The sequence below is a fragment of the Tiliqua scincoides genome, chromosome 2, assembly GCF_035046505.1.
Source record: "Tiliqua scincoides isolate rTilSci1 chromosome 2, rTilSci1.hap2, whole genome shotgun sequence".
In the NCBI taxonomy this organism is placed as follows: Eukaryota; Metazoa; Chordata; class Lepidosauria; order Squamata; family Scincidae; genus Tiliqua; species Tiliqua scincoides.
The window spans coordinates 5,607,136-5,626,672 of NC_089822.1; the positions used below are offsets into that span (position 1 = coordinate 5,607,136).

A 19,537-nucleotide genomic window follows, 5' to 3' on the forward strand; every position below is an offset into this window, starting at 1 on the left:
AGTTTAACCACCTCTCAGACTTCTGAGATTTTAGGAAGCAGGAGCCACACAATTTCAGGCCCATCTCCACTGACATAAAGGCTAGAAACATGATTTAAACAACTTTTTTTTTAAAAAAGAGCCAAGACTCTCCAAAAGCTAGATTCTACATCCAATACTATACAACACATTTTCTTTGTGCTTGTGTGCAATCACAATATACACTCAACACTTCCGATGTGGTGCACAAACCACCTGTTTTCTCTTTTTGTAGCACACTATATGCACTATGTACTGTGTGGGATGATCTGTAGGGGATAGAGGATTGTGACACAGGAGTAGGATGATGAGTATTTTGGTTCCCTGGTACTTTCCAGTCTTGGAGGCGATAATGGCTTTATTTATTACGTTTCTGACCTGAATCATGCTGTTGAGTAGCTTCAGGTTTTCACCATAGCTTGTTCCACTCAAATGCTGAGCCACTTTGTGTGTCACCTGTTGGGTCATCCCTTGGGGAACACCACTGTCCAGCTGAAGGAATTGGTGGAGGTGCGAGAGAAACCTAGGAAAACCACAACAAATGCCATCAGGCTCATAGTTCATGGGTACAGATGTTCCAATACAGGTAGGCCGACCGCCATTCTTTTAAAAAAGGTCTTACCATTACCGATACAATGTCATCCATGTATGTGCTTGCTTCACAAAGAATGAAAGGCCTACCTCAATTCAGAAAACGACACAAGGAAGACATCAAGAAAGAGGAGGGAGATGAAAGTTTGAGAAATAATGGACTTACTGTTCATTTTTCAGCAGGTAATACTGGCAGGGGTAGAACAATGGTAAGACTTTATCCAGCACATGAACTACTGTCTTCAGATGTCGTGACTGCACCAGAATGCCCAGGAGAGGAATCCCTTCAGCACAGAACTTCTCAATTCTGTAAAAAAAGAAGAAGATAAACACAGGTTTGCCTCATGTATTACAGCAAGAAGACAGCAAAATGTTTTGTCTTGATGCACCCCAGCACCTGAGGTAGCTTCAGGAGGTGGGGAACAGCAGGAGAACCAGCCACAAAGGAAGGAGCATTTGGTGCCCACCAGTCTAAACGCAAGAGAGATTCTTTCACATTTACTTGGGGTAAGGAGTCCCCCCTCTGCCACTTGTTCTCATCCCAGTTTGTCAAAGGGAAATTGTAGGGGTCAACGGTTAATGCCCTGGCTAAGTAAATCTGGATTACTTTCTTCACCTAAATGGCACACCCAAATTGAACAACATAGAATGAAATATCTTGACATATAGAACTCATTCTTCTTTTCCTAGAATAAAGACCAAAATCATGCAGTTGCACCAACTCAAAATGGAAATTGGAACTGTCTGCCTAGATTCACAAATATGTTATCGGAGCTATTGCTAAAGAGGAAAAATGGAAAGATAATGACCAAATATTAGGCTGCCAAGGCCATTTTATGTTTAAAACTAGAACTCTTGAGAATAAAAGATTGAGAACAAAAGTGGGATTTGCAGCACTCTCTTGTCCACAGTTTCAAAGTAAACTATTGCTTGGCTTTCCGAAACTGTAGGTTGATTTCTGACATCAAGGAAGAAATACAGTGCTACAGAGATCATGTGGGGGAGTAAATATGGCAGGTTGAACTTTCCTGCTTGGGAAAGCACCAGGAGACTTAAACCTGGCTACTGTTGACAGCTTGCAGCTGAGGACTTCCCTGGATCAAAGGGATAACAAGAAATTACCTAGTGATTAATAACTTTTTATTGACTTTAATGATTACAATATTTAGGGTGTTTATATTTAGCTTTTTTTGATACGTCATAGCTTATGAAATTTTAGTATATGAACTATAGAATAGAAGAGCTTTATTTCAAAATCACAGAGTGTGTAACCATAGAGTTCTTGAATTAGAAGTGACATCTGCTGGTAAAAACTGGAACGAAGAGCCAATACTATGGAGTAACCAAAAGAACAAACTTAACAGCCAAGATTACTAATATAGACTCCAAAGAGAGAACTTAATATGGAATTTCTGGAATACTTGTTTCAACAGTTTCAGGATAAAATTGAATTAAAAATAGACTCAGTTGAACAAGACCTTAAAGACCTGAAATTCGAATTGAGACAAGATATGGGTCAGCTGGAAGAATCTGTCAAACATATTAAACAAGAGACACAGGAGAGTCAGAACAGAGTCAATATCATTGATTGTAGAATGGAAGTCCTGAGTTCAGAACAAGAGAAAACATTAGATATGATACCTTTGATGGAACAAACAAATAAAGAAAAAACATTGAGACTAAGTGCCTCATCAAAGAATTTCGGAGAAGTTGGAGAAGATTTGAGAAAACGAATGGTACAGGTCCTAGCTTGGTATTTACAAACAGATGAACATATCATTGGCTCAGAGGTTGACCAGGTTTATAGACAACAAAAAAACTACTGACTGGATATGGTTCAAAAGGCAAGAGACTTTATGCAGAAATTTAAAGAACAGGAGGATTTAGGAAGACAAGAGGGAAGATTAGAAGATATATAACAGGATCAGTGTCAGGAGGAAGAGGTTTTGATGGATAATTGATAAACTTACAACTGTTATTAAAGACAAGTCAGTAAAAATTTGTTATGGATAATTGGAAACCATTCATGGACTAACTGTGCACTGAGGGGAAAATGGGCTAAATAGCCTATGGATTTGATGAGTAGACAGGGAAGTTAATTTTTATGTTTCTAATTTTTATTTCTTGTGTGGATAATGTAATTTTTAGCTAGTTTAGACTGTTTAAGATCTGATAATTTTTTGTATGATTTTGTAGTAGAATAAAGAAATGTAGTTTGATATAATGGGTCAAATAATCTATTTATCTGATGAGTAGATAGGGGATTTAACTTCTATGGTTTTTTGTGTTGAAAATGTATTTTTAATAAGTGTAGATTGTTTAAGAAGTGAAAACTAATTTTTTGGTAGGATAAGAACATAAGAAAGGCCCACTGGATCAGGCCATAGGCCCATCTAGTCCAGCTTCCTGTATCTCACAGCGGCCCACCAAATGCCCCAGGGAGCACACCAGATTACAAGAGACCTGCATCCTGGTGCCCTCCCTTGCATCTGATATAGCCCATTTCTAAAATCAGGAGGTTGCACATACACATCATGGCTTGTACCCCGTAATGGATTTTTCCTCCAGAAACTTGTCCAATCCCCTTTTAAAGGCATCCAGCCCAGATGCTGTCACCACATCCTGTGGCAAGGAGTTCCACAGACCAACCACACGCTGAGTAAAGAAATATTTTCTTTTGTCTGTCCTAACCCTCCCAACACTCAATTTAGTGGATGTCCCCTGGTTCTGGTGTTATGTGAGAGTGTAAAGAGCATCTCTCTACCCACTCTGTCCATCCCCTACATAATTTTGTATGTCTCAATCATGTCCCCCCTCAGGCATCTCTTTTCTAGGCTGAAGAGGCCCAAACGCCGTAGCCTTTCCTCGTAAGGAAGGTGGCACAGCCCAGTAATCATCTTAGTCGCTCTCTATGATTTTATAGTAGAACAAAGAAATGTAGTCTGTGATTTCCGCATTTGCCACACAACCTGTAATATCTTTATTTTTTAGTTTTTTTGTTTTTGGTATAATAAAATAAAAACAGATTTAAAAAAGAAATATCACAGTTGGCAACCTTCAGTCTCGAAAACTATGGTATCGCGCTCTGAAAGGTGGTTCTGGAACAGCGTCTAGTGTGGCTGAAAAGGCCAATCCGGGAGTGACAATCCCTTCCACACCGGGAGCAAGTGCAGTCTGTCCCTGGTCTGTCTCCCTGGCTATGGGCCTTCCTTCTTTGCCTCTTAGCCTCAGACTGTTGGCAAAGTGTCTCTTCAAACTGGGAAAGGCCATGCTGCACAGCCTGCCTCCAAGCGGGCCGCTCAGAGGCCAGGGTTTCCCACTTGTTGAGGTCCATCCCTAAGGCCTTCAGATCCCTCTTGCAGATGTCCTTGTATCGCAGCTGTGGTCTACCTGTAGGGCGCTTTCCTTGCACGAGTTCTCCATAGAGGAGATCCTTTGGGATCCGGCCATCATCCATTCTCACGACATGACCAAGCCAACGCAGGCGTCTCTGTTTCAGCAGTGAATACATGCTAGGGATTCCAGCACGTTCCAGGACTGTGTTGTTTGGAACTTTGTCCTGCCAGGTGATGCCGAGGATGCGTCGGAGGCAGCGCATGTGGAAAGCGCTCAGTTTCCTCTCCTGTTGTGAACGAAGAGTCCATGACTCGCTGCAGTACAGAAGTGTACTCAGGACGCAAGCTCTGTAGACCTGGATCTTGGTATGTTCCGTCAGCTTCTTGTTGGACCAGACTCTCTTTGTGAGTCTGGAAAACGTGGTAGCTGCTTTACCGATGCGCTTGTTTAGCTCGGTATCGAGAGAAAGAGTGTCGGAGATCGTTGAGCCAAGGTACACAAAGTCATGGACAACCTCCAGTTCATGCTCAGAGATTGTAATGCAGGGAGGTGAGTCCACATCCTGAACCATGACCTGTGTTTTCTTCAGGCTGATTGTCAGTCCAAAATCTTGGCAGGCCTTGCTAAAACGATCCATGAGCTGCTGGAGATCTTTGGCAGAGTGGGTAGTGACAGCTGCATCGTCGGCAAAGAGGAAGTCACGCAGACATTTCAGCTGGACTTTGGATTTTGCTCTCAGTCTGGAGAGGTTGAAGAGCTTTCCGTCTGATCTGGTCCGGAGATAGATGCCTTCTGTTGTAGTTCCAAAGGCCTGCTTCAGCAGGACAGCAAAGAAAATCCCAAACAAGGTTGGTGCAAGAACACAGCCCTGCTTCACTCCGCTTCGGATGTCAAAAGGGTCTGATGTGGAGCCATCGAAGACAACAGTGCCCTTCATGTCCTTGTGGAAAGATCTGATGATGCTGAGGAGCCTGGGTGGACATCCAATCTTGGGGAGAATCTTGAAGAGGCCGTCTCTGCTGACCAGGTCGAAAGCCTTCGTGAGATCTATGAAGGCTATAAAGAGTGGCTGTTGTTGTTCCCTGCATTTCTCCTGCAGTTGTCTAAGGGAGAATACCATATCAGTGGTGGACCTGTTGGCTCGGAATCCGCACTGTGATTCTGGATAAACGCTCTCTGCAAGTACTTGGAGCCTCTTTAGTGCAACTCGGGCAAACAGCTTTCCTACAACACTAAAGAGAGAGATGCGACGGTAGTTGTTGCAGTCACCCCTGTCGCCTTTGTTCTTGTACAGCGTGATGATGTTTGCATCCCTCATGTCTTGAGGTACTCCACCTTCTCTCCAGCAGAGACAAAGGATTTCATGCAGCTCAGTGACGATGATCTCTTTGCAGCACTTTAGGACTTCAGCAGGGATGCTGTCTTTTCCAGGTGCCTTGCCAAAGGCAAGGGAGTCCAGGGCCACGTGAAGTTCTTCTAGGGTTGGTTCACTGTCAAGCTCCTCCAGCACAGGCAGGCACTCAGTGTTGTTCAGCGCTTCTTCAGTGACTACATTTTCTCTGGAATATAGCTCAGAGTAGTGCTGCACCCAGCGTTCCATCTGCTGCGCCCGATCCTGGATGACCTCGCCTGTTGCAGACTTCAGAGGGGCAATTTTCTTCTGTGTTGGACCTAGGGCCTGCTTGATACCATCATACATCCCCTTGATGTTGCCCGTGTCAGCTGCTATCTGTATCTCGGAACAGAGCTGGAGCCAGTAGTCGTTAGCACATCTCCTGGCAGTCTGCTGAACTTTGCTGCGAGCAGCTCGGAGGACCTGCACGTTGCGCTCACTGGGACTGGACTTGTATGCTGCTTGAGCTCTCCTCTTTTCCTCAATGACTGGTGTCAACTCCTCAGAGTGGGCTTCAAACCAGTCTGCCGTCTTGTTGGTCTTCTTGCCAAATATGGACAAGGCATTGTTGTAAACGGCATTCTTGAAATGTTCCCATCTGTTGGATGCGTTTGCATCAGCCGGACCTGGAAGAGATTCCTCAAGCGCTCGTGCAAATTCCTCCACTTTTCTCTGATCCTGGGTCTTGCTCGTATCAATGCGAGGTCTTCCTTCCTTTTTTGTGTGGTACAGTCGCTTTGTTTGCAGTTTCACTCTGCTGCACACCAGCGAGTGGTCGGTGTCGCAGGCAGCACCCTGATAGCTGCGTGTGATCTTGATGCTGGGAAGGCTGGAGCGTCTGGTGAGAATCAGGTCGAGCTGGTGCCAGTGCTTTGATCTTGGGTGTCTCCAAGAGACTCTATGTTGGGGCTTCGTGTTGAAGAATGTGTTGCTGACACAGAGCAAAAAAAGAAATATAGTGCTACAAGAAGCCTAGCATCAGATGGAAGACAAATGCTTACCAAGAGCACAAAAGACAAGGAACCATCTGGTAACTTACGTGCAGCCCAGTGTTGTCATGGCAAGTGCAAGGTAACAGCCAATGGGAAGACTTGCTCTGACAGCTTTCAGCAGTGGGTGAAATGTGGGTGATTCTGTCAGCTTTGACCCCCAGGGGAGGGGAGCAACCGGAGGCCAGTGTAACTGCAGGACATGGTCATTCGTGTCCAGTTTTAATCTCAAAATCAGGCCCCATGCCCACTGGTTAAAGGAGGTTTCAGGAGTCTCTCCGTAACGAACAATGCTGGCCAGGTAGGAGACCTGAGAACAAAGAGGCATCATGGCTGAAGAATCACAGAACATCCAGCTTGCCTGTACTGCCGCCTACAGCAGTACAGACTCAAACAGTTTTAAAAATAGGCAAGTTAGCATTAAAGAAGTATTCATATGGCCCCAATTGGCTAGAAGCCCCCAGTTCCCCAAGGCCCTTGCCTCACCATCTACATGGAGCCACCCTCCATTTCTCCTGTTGGCTTCCATATCCCACCTCACTTGGTCATTTCAGTTCCCCACTCTCAGTCCAGCATTTCAAACTCACCACTGCCAGACTCAGGTGGTCATTCCTCTCTGGTCTAAATTCACCAACTTACCCAGCTGGCTCCACCCTACACTCACATTATTGGCTCTGTGCCCTCCAAACATCTTCACTGTGTTCAAATAGTGCCTCCTAGCATTCCTGTGAGACGCTTTAAGGCTCTCACTCTCCAGGCACGGAGGCAGAGTCCAGGAGGGCAGAATAAGCATTGTGGAAGTGTGGAAGGCCTCAGACCAGCTTGTCTCCTTGGAGGCATCCATGGTGCTACGAATTCTGACCTGCTTAACTGCCTAGTCTCTCCTTTGTGAGCATCCGCATCTAGTCCAGACACAACTACACATGTGCTACATCATGTGCCTTCAAGGGAATGATCTTTCATGCTTGAAGGAAAGGCAAGAAGGGCTCAAAGACAGAACTACTTGACCACAACGCAGCAACTTGAGGATTAACACAAAGCTACATCCTTAAAGGGGGAGGTTGTACCTTGTAGCATCTAATTTCAAATATCTGCCTCCCGTTAAAGTGCTGCAAGTTGACATTTGCAAACAGAGACTCAGGGACGCCTTCATCAATTCCCAGCTGTTCTCAGTACAGACTCAGCAGGTCAGCTGCCACTGAAACGGACCTTACCTCGCCATGGACTTGCAATAAAATTGTACATGTAGACAAAACCTTTGAGGAAAAACCAAAGCAACGTTTGCACAGGGCTGACAGCAGGTAAAAGGACAAGGAGGTTTTACAGGAATGTTAAGTTGAGGGACTTGCATTTCTTCACCACAGCAGAGAGGAAACATACAAAGAGAAAGTGGGGTACCTGTTTGATGCTTTCAGAGAGGAGACCACTGTATGGTTTCTGAGAGAGGTACTTCTGGTATGCTTCCAAGACAGTCAGTGCAACTTTGACATGGACTTCCGAATCCAGGTGAAGGCTACCCTATTAAAGAATACAGTGCTTATTTTCAAGGAAACAGTCCACCAGGCTTCCTTTGTGTATTATCCCCCAACTCCTGTCCCATAAATAAAGCCTATGCCTGAGCAACAAGCTGCAGCTGGAGCTCATACAATGGAATAATCCTCTGTACAAGAACTGCATACAGAGAAGAAGTCTGTCCAGTAGAAGATCAGCCAAGAACTAAAACATTCAATTATGTATGTGGAGGAGCAGCGTGCTGGTTCAGTGATGAATAGCCTTTACTTGACATTGTGACTGCATGGGAGGAAAGAATCAAATGTGGTCCTGATGAATCTGCTTCAGTATCTGACCAGATCTGGGGGATTTGTGCACCACTGTGGCTACCCAATCTTCCTGGTTCAGCTGGATGGCATACTGGAGGGGCACACTGGTGGCTGCTAAAGAAATTCCTTTCTCTTTTGCTCTTTACTTGGGGGAAAAGGAGAAAAATTGCCTCCAACTCTGGATAGGGAGAGAAAAGGCAAGGAAGGACTTAGAAGAGGATGAGAGAGAAGAGGATTACTATTACAAGGAGGCCTTGAAAGCCAAGAGATGGGGAAAGCTCCCAGGGGGGGGGGGAGCTCCAAAAGTGGGCTTGTCTAAAGAGGATGGAAATTGGAAGGAATCTTCATCTGCGAAGCTTTAAAAACCTTTGCTAATCATCCTGCCCTGTCTCTTGAAATAATCCTCTCCTCCACCAACAGAGGAAGTCACGATGTGGTTTCAGTTTCAAACGGACCTTTACATTAAAGCTGCACACATTCACAGTCATATATAGTGGGTGCTGTTTTGTCACAGTTCCCATCTACAGCTCTGAAGAGAGTCACCATTGCTTGAGCAACCAGCCAAATCACTCTCAACCATGCCTGACATACTTTAGTTTTCGGTCAGGCCTGTTGCCCTATTAGAAGCAATTAATCAAATCAGTTTTAATCCATTAATGGATTAATAAGCAGACATATGACAAAAAAATCTATAAGGAAAAAATTCTCTATTTTCAGATATGGATATGTTGTCATAAGCCTCATCTTTGAGGAATTCCCTCCTGTGCTTGAAAAAAGAAGGAATGCCTCTTCTGTGATTATGCATACCATTAGAATTATTCATAAGTTTTAAATAATTAAAAATAATTAATGTTTACAAAAATGTGTGGGGGAAGCCTATTCAGTTTACAAGTTTTTTAAATTGATGAACTGTTTTTAATACATACGTGCTCATTCAGTCCCCAGTTCAGTCCTTCCAGGATAACACAAGCTAGTTTGTTCTCAACTTCCGTCAGGTTGTAATTCAGTAGCCAGTCGCAGATCAGGTCAACCTCTGAAGCAGAGGGTTTCCAAAGATGCATCGGCAGCTCTTTAAACAAATAAAGGGAAACCTAACAAAAAAACACAGGATGGAAGATGATCGATGAAAATAATCTTAGAATCCATCAGGGTTCTTTGTGCCCGCAAATATTCCACAGAAATAGCAATTGGGTCAGAAAGGCTCAGAAAATGACTCAAGGGCGGAAAGAGAAAGCAGCTTCTCTGAACCACCACTACCTGCTATGCACAGAAAAAGTTAAGCGCTACAAGTTCAATGGCACTTTGGTCCTCAATGATCTATCAGTAACAGGACTGTGTGGATTCTGTGATTCAGAGCAGCAAAACCAAAACATGGGATGTGAAACTGTATATGAATCTCTGTTGAATATCAAAGTTGACTTGCTGCTGAAATGACCTCTGGTCAACTAAACAGTAGTTGACTTTTTCAGTGAAAACCACCTTAAACCTCCCTGACAAAAAAATAATTATTCAAAACTAAACAATTTTGGGCAAATTGGCTTAATTTATACACCACAGAAATCTGCATTTCGTGGCAGAGATTTGCAAAGCCCACCTCCTTGACAAAGCCATGCTGACTTACCATGCCGACTCTTTCAATGGTTTCACTGACACGGTCCAGCAAGACAGAAATCATGGTGGTATGGACAGCGGTGATGGAGCCCAGGAGTTCCCGGCCAACCTTTGAAAATGTTTCTCTTGTGGAAAGGCTGATGTAAGACACCTGAAGAAAAAAAAAAGCACAGGGGAGAGGAACTTAAGTTCTCTATGTGAGTGTAAAAGAAAAAAGCAGTCACCTACTGTGAGTTAACGTCATTCCCAACTCTACAGACAAGTTCATGGAAGAGGTAAGAAGGTTCACAGCTCTGTTTGGTAGCCAGTATATCCAGGTACGCAGTCTTGGCAGTCTAGTATGAGGGTCTCACAGTCGAGTGTAAGGGTCTCACAGAGGCTGAGCACTACATACAAGACTGGCACCCGAGGCTGTGCTCTTTGGTCTGCAGCTGTTCGCAATGCCAATGTCCTCTTTGTGGACCTCAAATAAGCCTTCTCCGGCTTTTAAAAGAGGTGTGAAAAACTGTCCATTTCATAAGGCATTTTAAATTTTGTTTTCCATCAATGAAGCAATGACTGTTTTAACAGCTGATTTTTATCTGGCGATTTCCTGTATTTTTATTTTTATAAACTGTTTTGCATCCTGCTTTCTTAAAATGAAGAAGAGCAAAATATAAGTATTAAAATAATCACTTGCACAGAGCTCTCTGCCTCCTCTATGGAACCAAGTAGATCGCCTACACAATGGCATAGCTATGGGGGTACAGCGTTCAGTACCGCAGGCACCGCAACATGCCAAGTAAGCAACCCCTCCCAATCACCGTCGGAGCCATTCTGGCCAGCAGTGGCAATGCGCAGGGGCTGCTTACACAGTGCATCGCGGTGCCTGCAGTACTTAACATGCAACCCACCTGTATCTATGCCACTGCATCTACAAACTGCTTCTTGCTCACCTCGTAAATCTCCAGCACAATGACTCTGACAAAGTCCTCATCCACATCATCCCGCTTGGTCTGTGCCATCTGGGCGAACGTTGTCAGCAGGCAGATTTGCTCAGACCCATTCATCGATTGTAGATATTTCTCAAAACTCTCCAAATGGGCTGGGTCTGCCAGTATCGTGGAAAAAAGAGAGTTTATACCTAGGTCAAATATCTAAAGTCCTCCCTGAATATGTCAATTCACTTGACATCCTGATGGACAGAAGGGAGATGTGGAGATCCGAGTGGCAGCATGAATGAGTCCCTCATTTCCTATATTTACAAGCATGAACAAGCCAGTAAACCACCGGTCAGCTGAGAGGGAAGCCTTCATAATGACAAAGAATTAGGGGTAGAACTGCACATCTAGTTTGGCCTTGATTTTTCACAGAATCACAGAGCCGGGCACAACCAAATCCTTCCTTAAGATGCCTGGTTTGTTAAGCCAGAGGTTCTACCCAGTCGCCTTACTCCAAACACCCAGAAAATGTGTTCTCTCTGCTGTACTGCTGGACCAGCATTGCAATTGGCCAGAAAGCAGCATTACTAACTGCAGCTGCCAACTGCAGGTGGCACAAATGGCTAACAGAGTTTTCACCTGGTAGCAAAAAGCTGCTGACTTTCGCCACGCTCCCCAGTCTAAAAGCTCATTTGCACAGACTCGGCTGTCTTCTGACTGCCTTCATCTCCCTGCTGGACCACATGCTTGCCTCCAAAGCACTGGCCCAATACCTGCATGGAACACATAAGCATAGACTGGCTGGAATTCCCTCCCCCTTAGAAATGGCTCTACCTTTCAGTTCGCGCTGGCAGTCAGCAAGCTCCATGGTGGCACTCAGTTTCTCTAGGTTTTCACTTTCTGCACAGTGCATGATCGAAAAGAGTTTCCAAAGCATATTGCTAGACAGCGTCCCATACGGCATCTCTGACATGAAGAGCCACACCCCCAGCCTGTGGGATTGGAAAGCCAAAGCAGAAGTACAATGTAACCAGCCTTTGTTGCAGAGACCAAGGACGCACACACAACCCACCCCACTTCCACGCTTCTGTGACCCTGACAAGTCTTTCCCACAGTGAAGTGAACATCCTACCACAAGGACTTGCCTAAACCCAATAGAGCCCCACTGCCATCTGACTCAGCTAGGTAATAACTTTTTTCGGGGATGGCACCCTGTCTCACTGAGAAGCTTGCCAGATGAAAACACTACTGGCTTTTTGGAATCAGGCAATGTGGTTGATTGCCTTGACTAGACAAGTTCCCAAAGTAAAAGCTCAACATTTAAAGCTACTTCATTACTCCATTACTGAAATGAACCAATGAAGAGCAGATTTCCTTGCTCTACCAACAGATTTTTTTTTTGCTCATCGCTTTCTCTCTCTCTAACTAGATTTCCTCAACAGCCATTCATGCTCCCACCACCACCATGACAGCCTGTGGCTTCCTACCTTTTTGCTTTCAGTACATAAAGGACAGCCCTCAAAAAGAGTTCATCGAATTCCACCTGCAGTTTCTCAACTGTGTAAGGATACATTACATAGCCGCAGTCTTTAGCATGTCTTATGTACTGAGCCCAGTGGTCACTCACATAGCAAAGTGTCATCCTACAGGATCAGGAGGAACACAAGGAAGAGGAAAAACTCAGGACAATGTCAACAGAATCAGGCCCTCAGTTCTCACTTTTTAGGAGGCTTTTTAAGAGCTAGTGTTAGGATGCCCCTTTCAGCCCTGAGCCTTCCTCATTCAGGATCAGGACCACTTGTTGACCCGGAATCGGGGGCAGCCAATGCAATAAAATTGACTCAAAAGGAAAGGGAGCAAGGTGAGGCCCCAACCAGGTTGATGCCTGGGGTCCCACCCATGAGACAATCAAGCTACTCTACCTACCTGATGAGACGGCCAATTCGCTTCACAAATTGCCGGTACCGGGCTCGGTTGAAGGTTTCCAGCCCCACTGCCAGAAGTTCCACTAAGGAGTTAGCAAACGCAAAGACCTTCATCATCTCCTGGGGCGTTGTTTTCTCAGGAACATAAACGCCTGTGCGGATGAAAACACCCAGAAGACATCACATAACACCAGAACCAGGGGACATCCACTAAAATTGAGTGTTGGGAGAGTTAGAACAGACAAAAGAAAATATTTCTTTACTCAGCGTGTGGTTGGTCTGTGGAACTCCTTGCCACAGGATGTGGTGACAGCGTCTAGCCTGGACACCTTTAAAAGGGGATTGGACAAGTTTCTGGAGGAAAAATCCATTACGGGGTACAAGCCATGATGTGTATGCGCAACCTCCTGATTTTAGAAATGGGTTATGTCAGAATGCCAGATGCAAGGGAGGGCACCAGAATGCAGGTCTCTTGTTATCTGGTGTGCTCCCTGGGGCATTTGGTGGGCCGCTGTGAGATAAAGGAAGCTGGATTAGACGGGCCTATGGCCTGATCCAGTGGGGCTGTTCTTATGATTCAGAAAAAAAGAAAATCAACATATTTTTAACAAGTGTAATAGAAATCTGAAACTGTTAAAAATACAAATAGAACTAACTATTTTGGTAGCTCTCAGTCTCAACCACTGTTCAGTAAACTTGGTTGGAATGTCCTTCCATCCATCCTTGCTTGCTTCCTCCATCTCCAACAATACGAATAAATGTCCAGAAGGACATTCCAGTCCTCTTCCATGTGACATCCTTCAAGTATTTGAAGAGCACCATCTTGTCATCTCAGCCTTCTTTTCTCCAGGCTAAATGTATTCAGTTTCCTCAGCCTCTCCTCATGGTATTTGTTTTCTAGGTCCCTGCTCCCTTCTCTGAACTGCCCCAGTTTGGCTGTATCCTTCTTAAAATGAAGTGCCCAGAACTGGACACAGTACTGTAGATGAGATCTGGCCAGTGCAGAGTAAGGTAGAACCATTACTTCATGTGACTTGGGAGCTATGGTTTTACTAATGCAACCTAAAACTGCATTAGTCTTTTTTGCAGCTATACCATACCACTGTCTCATGTTCAGCTTGTGATCCACTGCAACAACAAAAAAGCACATTTGCTGTAAAACTACGTATTTCCCATTTGATTTTAAGTGCCTAATGCAAATTATGACCTTGTATTTGTCTCTGCTGGACTTCATGTTGTTAGTTTCAGCCAAGTATTCAGTTCTATCAAGATGCTCTCAAATGCTTCTACTGTCTTCTGTGCTATTAGCTATTTCTTCCACTTTAGTGTTGTTTGAAAATTTGATAAGGATTCCTTTTATCCCCTCTTCTACACCATTGACAAGAGATACTGAGGAGAATCAGGTCCAGTTACAACCAGGTCCAGTGAGGGGTCAGTGCTGACCCACAAAGAGGAAAACATGGAGGAAGAGTGGAGAAGATGAGGGCAAGAGGACGGAGCTGGAAGGTGAAAGTGGGAAAGGAGAAAGGGGTGCCTCTGCTCAGAGGGCCAGGGGGTGGAATGCCAACTGAAGTAATCTATATAAATGTCTTTTCCTTAAAAAAAATTCTTACTAGACACATTTGCCCACCTTTAAAATCGAATCCAAGAACATGCTGGAAGAGTTCATGAAAGGGAAACTGTGACAAAAGTGCAATCAAGTCATCCTCAAGAAGAAGAACCCAGCTGGTATCAGGATCTTCATCCTAGGAGGAAAGAAGGTTGCATTTTCTAATCTTAAAAAGCACAACACCAGCAAGGTATGGATGAATACTAGCCTCTCCAACAAAATGATCAAGGATTGTACTTCTTCCTTCAGGGTCAGATTGTGCTCTTTCAAGACAACAAAAAGAAGCTCTCATTATCCAGGCCTTCCTAAAACCACTTGCCATGAGAGACAAAACTCAGCACCATACAGAAGTCTCTCCCCTGCCCACAACTGGGGAAAAGTTCTTCTGAGCTCTGGAGACAGCCAACTGCCAGCCCCAAAGCCCTGAGTAAGGCAACCAAACCCCCCCCCCACCCAACCCGGTTATTTCACTCTTACAGATTATTTGGAGGAGGGAAGGGGTCAATGCTGACCAGCATAAATTATGACTTAACCAAACCAAAACTGGTCATGATCCCTAACCCTGCATTACAATTAAATTAAATGGCATGCATTTTCCTGCTTTCCTCCCCAACTAGGAACAAAAAAAACGACTTTCTACAGATCTAGTTCTAACTAAGCAGGTCCGCTTAGCTCAGAGCGGTCTATGATGACTGGCAGTGGCTCTCCCAAGGCTCTTTTCCAACCCTATCTGGAAATGGCAGGGGCTGTATTTAAGTGCTCCACCACTGAGCTCCAGCCCCCTGACAATTCCGTACATGAGCCCAACATCAGGCATTCTTAGGTACAGAAGAACACTCCACCTCAGAATTATAAAGCCCATTCCTGAGCACTACATCCCCCTGCCTCAGAGAGGAGAGCAAGAACAGTAATGGAGAGGATGACTGGTCCCTCTCCTATCATTGGACACACACTTTTGTCCTTTCTATCTGCATTTCAGTATGATGTCACCTGTGTATTAAGTAGCAAAGTGACAGCAAGGACCAGTTTTGTAAAAGCAGACATCAGGCCAGTCTGTGGCTGGAAAAAAGACTGAGGCAGTGCTTTATACAGGCAGCTGCATATCTCTTGATGGAATATCAGTGACCTACTTGACTTTATAATATTTCAAAAGTGAAGGTATAAGTTTCAGATCCTGGCTAACAGATACACAGTTGGCATGTTTTATTCCAGCTTTCTCAGGAAGAGTCTGTGCTTGGAATACAAAAAGGCCATGAATTAAAGTACCTCTTCCCCGCCTTCATCCACCAAAGTCCAGTTTCCAGATTCCACTGCAGATGAAGAGGAAGTCCTCCGTTCACTAGGCTTCATATGGCACATAAACTCTGCTCGATTTCTGCAGATTATAAAATGTAACATGCCACAAAAATCAGGCAGGCATTCCAAAAGAGGGAGAAATGCTGTTCATTGTTACTGACATTCCGAGCTGAACTGATAAGGGGAAGAACACACACACAACCAAGTTCAAAAATACAGAAATCACAAGCCAGATGTGTTCCACCAAGGAAGATGTGCATCACTTACTAAGCATAAGCAATGTTTCGAAGGCATGTGAGTAGGCTACTCATGGGTGTAGTGTAGTGCTGGAGAAGGGTGCTCCTGGAAAGTTGTGCAGCAAGAAGAGCTGTACATATAAGAACTTTCTCCTCAGGGAAGCAGACACACATGGTTTTAGTTTTGGCCCCAGTATTATTTTTTTCAAATCCGTAAACAGTGATCTTTCAAAGAACTGAGGAATCAAGTGTGTTATGGTCCAATTAAACATTATCTTAAGTAAGTGCTTGAGAGATCGGTTAAGAGCAAAAGCACCTTTTAAAAAAAAATAAGTGGAGAGCATGTGGGGAGGTTCGTTCTTTTCCTTCATACTGTTCTCCCACTGAAAATCCCCCATGCCCTACCACCTCTGCTGCTCTTTGATGCAAACAGCTGCCTCTGGAGTGAACTGCTGCTCAGGAGGGCAATCTCTAGCTAGAGAACAGCTGCGGAAATTGATCCTCCCTGCATGTTGTGATGCCAGTCTGATTCAGGGCCTCCAACAGTTGCTTTTGGTTAAGTGTGTTTCTCCTTTTAAAGCAAACCCCTAGCATGCAACTAGAAAAAACATGTAGTCCAACATTTATAGCTTTGCAAGTGCCTCAAAATGATGGCCATGTACTGGAGAGCAAACTGAAGTTATTAATATGACAGACACATGCACAGGTGGCTTGACAGCTCAGGTGAGAACTGTTCCCTACTCCTTCTGTTTGCCCAGTGCTCTCTCTCCTTCCTAGGATAGAAAAAGGCTCAGGGCAAGACAGCCTTCCTTCAATGTTGGAATAACTGAACACATGCAGTTGTGTTATGCCAAGTCAAACTCTTGGTCCATCACCCTTGGTATCACCTGCTCTGTTTGGCAGAGGCTCTCTAGATTACCTGAAGATGCCAGGGACTGAACATAGGACCTTTGGTACACAAAGCTTGTGCTCTATCACTGAGCTACAGTTCTTCCTCTGTAGTTATGGGAGGAAGACCTTGAGATTTCCTAACATGGAACCGAACCCTTAAAAAAAAAAGGTTTCTGGTCCACATCAACCTTTTGCAGGTAGCTCAAGTTATCACGACTGCACAGATGACTTTTCTGCATTGTCTTTATGGGGTTAAGCAAAATATTCCAATATAACCTATAGTCACAATTTCTCTCCATTGTACTTACTTTGCAGGAGACATAAGCAATGCGAGGGACTGCATAAAATGAAAGACCCCAGAAGGGTTACCCTGTATGTGAATCTAAAAGTGAAAAAATCAAATACAAAATCAGTACAAAATCAGGCAATTCTAATTCTAAAATCACAGGGCTGGGTGTCAAAAGCACCCAATTCTAAGAAACAAAGAGTCAGATATTCAGGGTAAAGTTAATTAATCGCAACACAGGGAGCTATTAGAAATATGATTTTGCGAAAAACTGGGCTGAAGATTGACAAATATAACAAGAGTGAGCTCTGGCAGCAGAATCAATGGGTGAAAAGTAACTATATAGTACAACCACTGTCCATCCAAAGCCTGAAATGGCACAGTCCTGGGACTACTACAGCTGTGGGGTTGTAGTTACTAAGCTCTGCCAACAGAGGAAGAGGGACGGACAAGTAGTTACTACAGACAGTTGCCCTAGAAACAGAGCCACAGAACCTGGAAAAGTCTCCAGGAAGCTGGAAGTGACATCACAAGAGGCGAAGACCATAGAGGTCTGTGTGCGCTATGAGAAAAAAAAGTGTTAAAAATTGCTAGTTTAGCCTAATTCAGACCTCAGGTGGGTGTTTGCATGATTATATTCTTCTCCATATTAAAACAAAACAATCTCTAGATGGAAAACTAAGATGTCAAGAAGGAGGCTTCAGGTTCCAGCCTAACCTGCTCCTTGACATGCTAGTTTCTGGGCAAGGCATTTTTTTCACATGGAGGAAACTTCAATCATAGGAGCCAACATATGCAGTCTGATATGGTGCACTCCAGATCCCATCAGTCACACAATTTCAAGAAGAGATTCAACATTCACACCTGAATGAATGGAACTGCCCATTTACTGACACCAGCTGGGCACCGAAGAATGTGGTTCAAGAGGAAGACATGGTCCCCTGAAGAGCCAATTCTCTGCAAGACGGAAACCTGGAAAATGAAATTTTTACGAATTGAACGTAATTTTGCCATACAAACCACTTTAAAAACTTTTTGCTAAAAGCAGTATTAAAATAACAAAGTACTCCCATATCAGCACAGCACAGCAAAAGCTCCAGTTGCGTCTCCACTCTGCTGTTTCCTTAGCCTACTGATTAATCCAGCTCTAGATAGGATGCTGTTAAGTCAGATACGGAATGCAATGGAGCTTCATTTCACATTTAATGTAGAACCATGTCAGAAAAACATTGTCCATGCTACGGAGAATGGAGAAAGACCCCGCTAAAGGATAAGGAGGTGCCTTCTCATCCAGCCCCCTGAAGAGTAACAGAGACTGCCACCTAGTGGTCTGAGAGGAGAGCACTACGGTGTCTTGGGTGCTGGATGGTGACAAGTAGGGAAAACATTCCCCCATTCACAGTGCCATCCAAAGTATATCTACTCAGAAGTGTTACCCCTGAGTTCAATGGGACTTATTCTCAAGTATGTACATACAGGACTGGATCTGGGCTCATTTTTCCCCCACAAGAACATACCCTAACACTCATATTCAATAATCCACAAAAGTCTCAACCTTTTATTTCAAACTCAAAAGACTTTAAGATGCAGTATGGGTGGGGATCTTCACCCCACTCATGCACATACACCCAAAAAGGTCCACCTTTTGAACTCTCAAGATCTACCTTTTGATCTCTCATTACCCATCCTAATTCAAGTATGAAACAATGGTTAAAATGTGCTAGTGAGTAACGAAACTGTTTGAAATTATCTAGAGCAGTAGTTCCTCAAACTTTTCTGTCTCTTTCCATTTCTAATAATTGTTTTTTGTAGCCCTAGGGCTCCAAAGTGCACACACTGAGAAACGCTGACCAGTCGGTTCTCTGCATGATTAACACGATTATTGCATTGTTTCACCTATTACATAAGCTGTTTGGAGCTCTTACAAGAGTAGAAAAGAGGGGAATAAGGTATTAAAATAAATAATGTAACGATGTCAGAATGTAGCAGGTCACTTCTGCAGGCTTCTCTACAATATATGGATGACCCTCTTAGCAATATTACTGCAAAAGTCAATGCCTAAGAAAATACCAGCATGACTTATGAAACTCAGAGATCCAGAAACAAGAAGCAAAAATCTAGGACAGCTGTATCAATGGCTACTAACCATGATGGCTACATATGACCTCCAGGTTCAGAGGCAGAATGTCTCTGAATACCATTTGCTGGAAAGAAACAGAGGGAGAAGGCTATACATGCGTACATATCCAGATCTCCTGGGCAAAACAAGGGACAGCCATGACAAAAGAAATACACTACCAAGATGACCAGCTACAGAATTTCTGCACAGCGTTTCTTACCAGCTTCCGGAGCCAAAGAAGAACATCGTTCTGGAACTGCAAATCTTCAACAACTCTGCGAGTAAAACTGAAGAGAACGCTGATGCATTCCTTCAAGGAGCCCAAGTCTGAAGAAATGTTCTCTACCTGTTTAAGAGCTGTAAATTAAGAATGAAATTAGGAGAGCCGAAAGCCAGTGTGGTATAGTGAAGACTGCTGGGGCTTGGGCCAGGGAGCCCTTTCCTGGATTCTCTTCCCCTCTCAGCCATAAAGCTCACTAGGTGGCTTCAGTCAAGTC

At 44.2% G+C, this 19,537-nt stretch overlaps 1 protein-coding gene across 1 annotated transcript in view; it reads right to left on the reverse strand.

Moving 5' to 3' along the window:
* EPG5 (ectopic P-granules 5 autophagy tethering factor) overlaps nt 1–19,537 on the reverse strand; it is a 69,622-nt gene that overhangs the window by 39,302 nt on the left and 10,783 nt on the right. The window contains exons 4-18 of the mRNA XM_066615176.1: nt 19,261–19,397; nt 17,786–17,893; nt 16,944–17,017; nt 15,479–15,587; nt 14,234–14,348; nt 12,605–12,755; nt 12,166–12,321; nt 11,513–11,670; nt 10,694–10,848; nt 9,769–9,909; nt 9,074–9,238; nt 7,726–7,845; nt 6,378–6,637; nt 776–916; nt 397–541 (exon numbers count right to left, since the gene is read on the reverse strand). Coding sequence (XP_066471273.1) covers nt 397–541; nt 776–916; nt 6,378–6,637; nt 7,726–7,845; nt 9,074–9,238; nt 9,769–9,909; nt 10,694–10,848; nt 11,513–11,670; nt 12,166–12,321; nt 12,605–12,755; nt 14,234–14,348; nt 15,479–15,587; nt 16,944–17,017; nt 17,786–17,893; nt 19,261–19,397 — 2,135 coding nt within the window. The remainder of the gene's footprint in view (nt 1–396; nt 542–775; nt 917–6,377; nt 6,638–7,725; nt 7,846–9,073; nt 9,239–9,768; nt 9,910–10,693; nt 10,849–11,512; nt 11,671–12,165; nt 12,322–12,604; nt 12,756–14,233; nt 14,349–15,478; nt 15,588–16,943; nt 17,018–17,785; nt 17,894–19,260; nt 19,398–19,537) is intronic.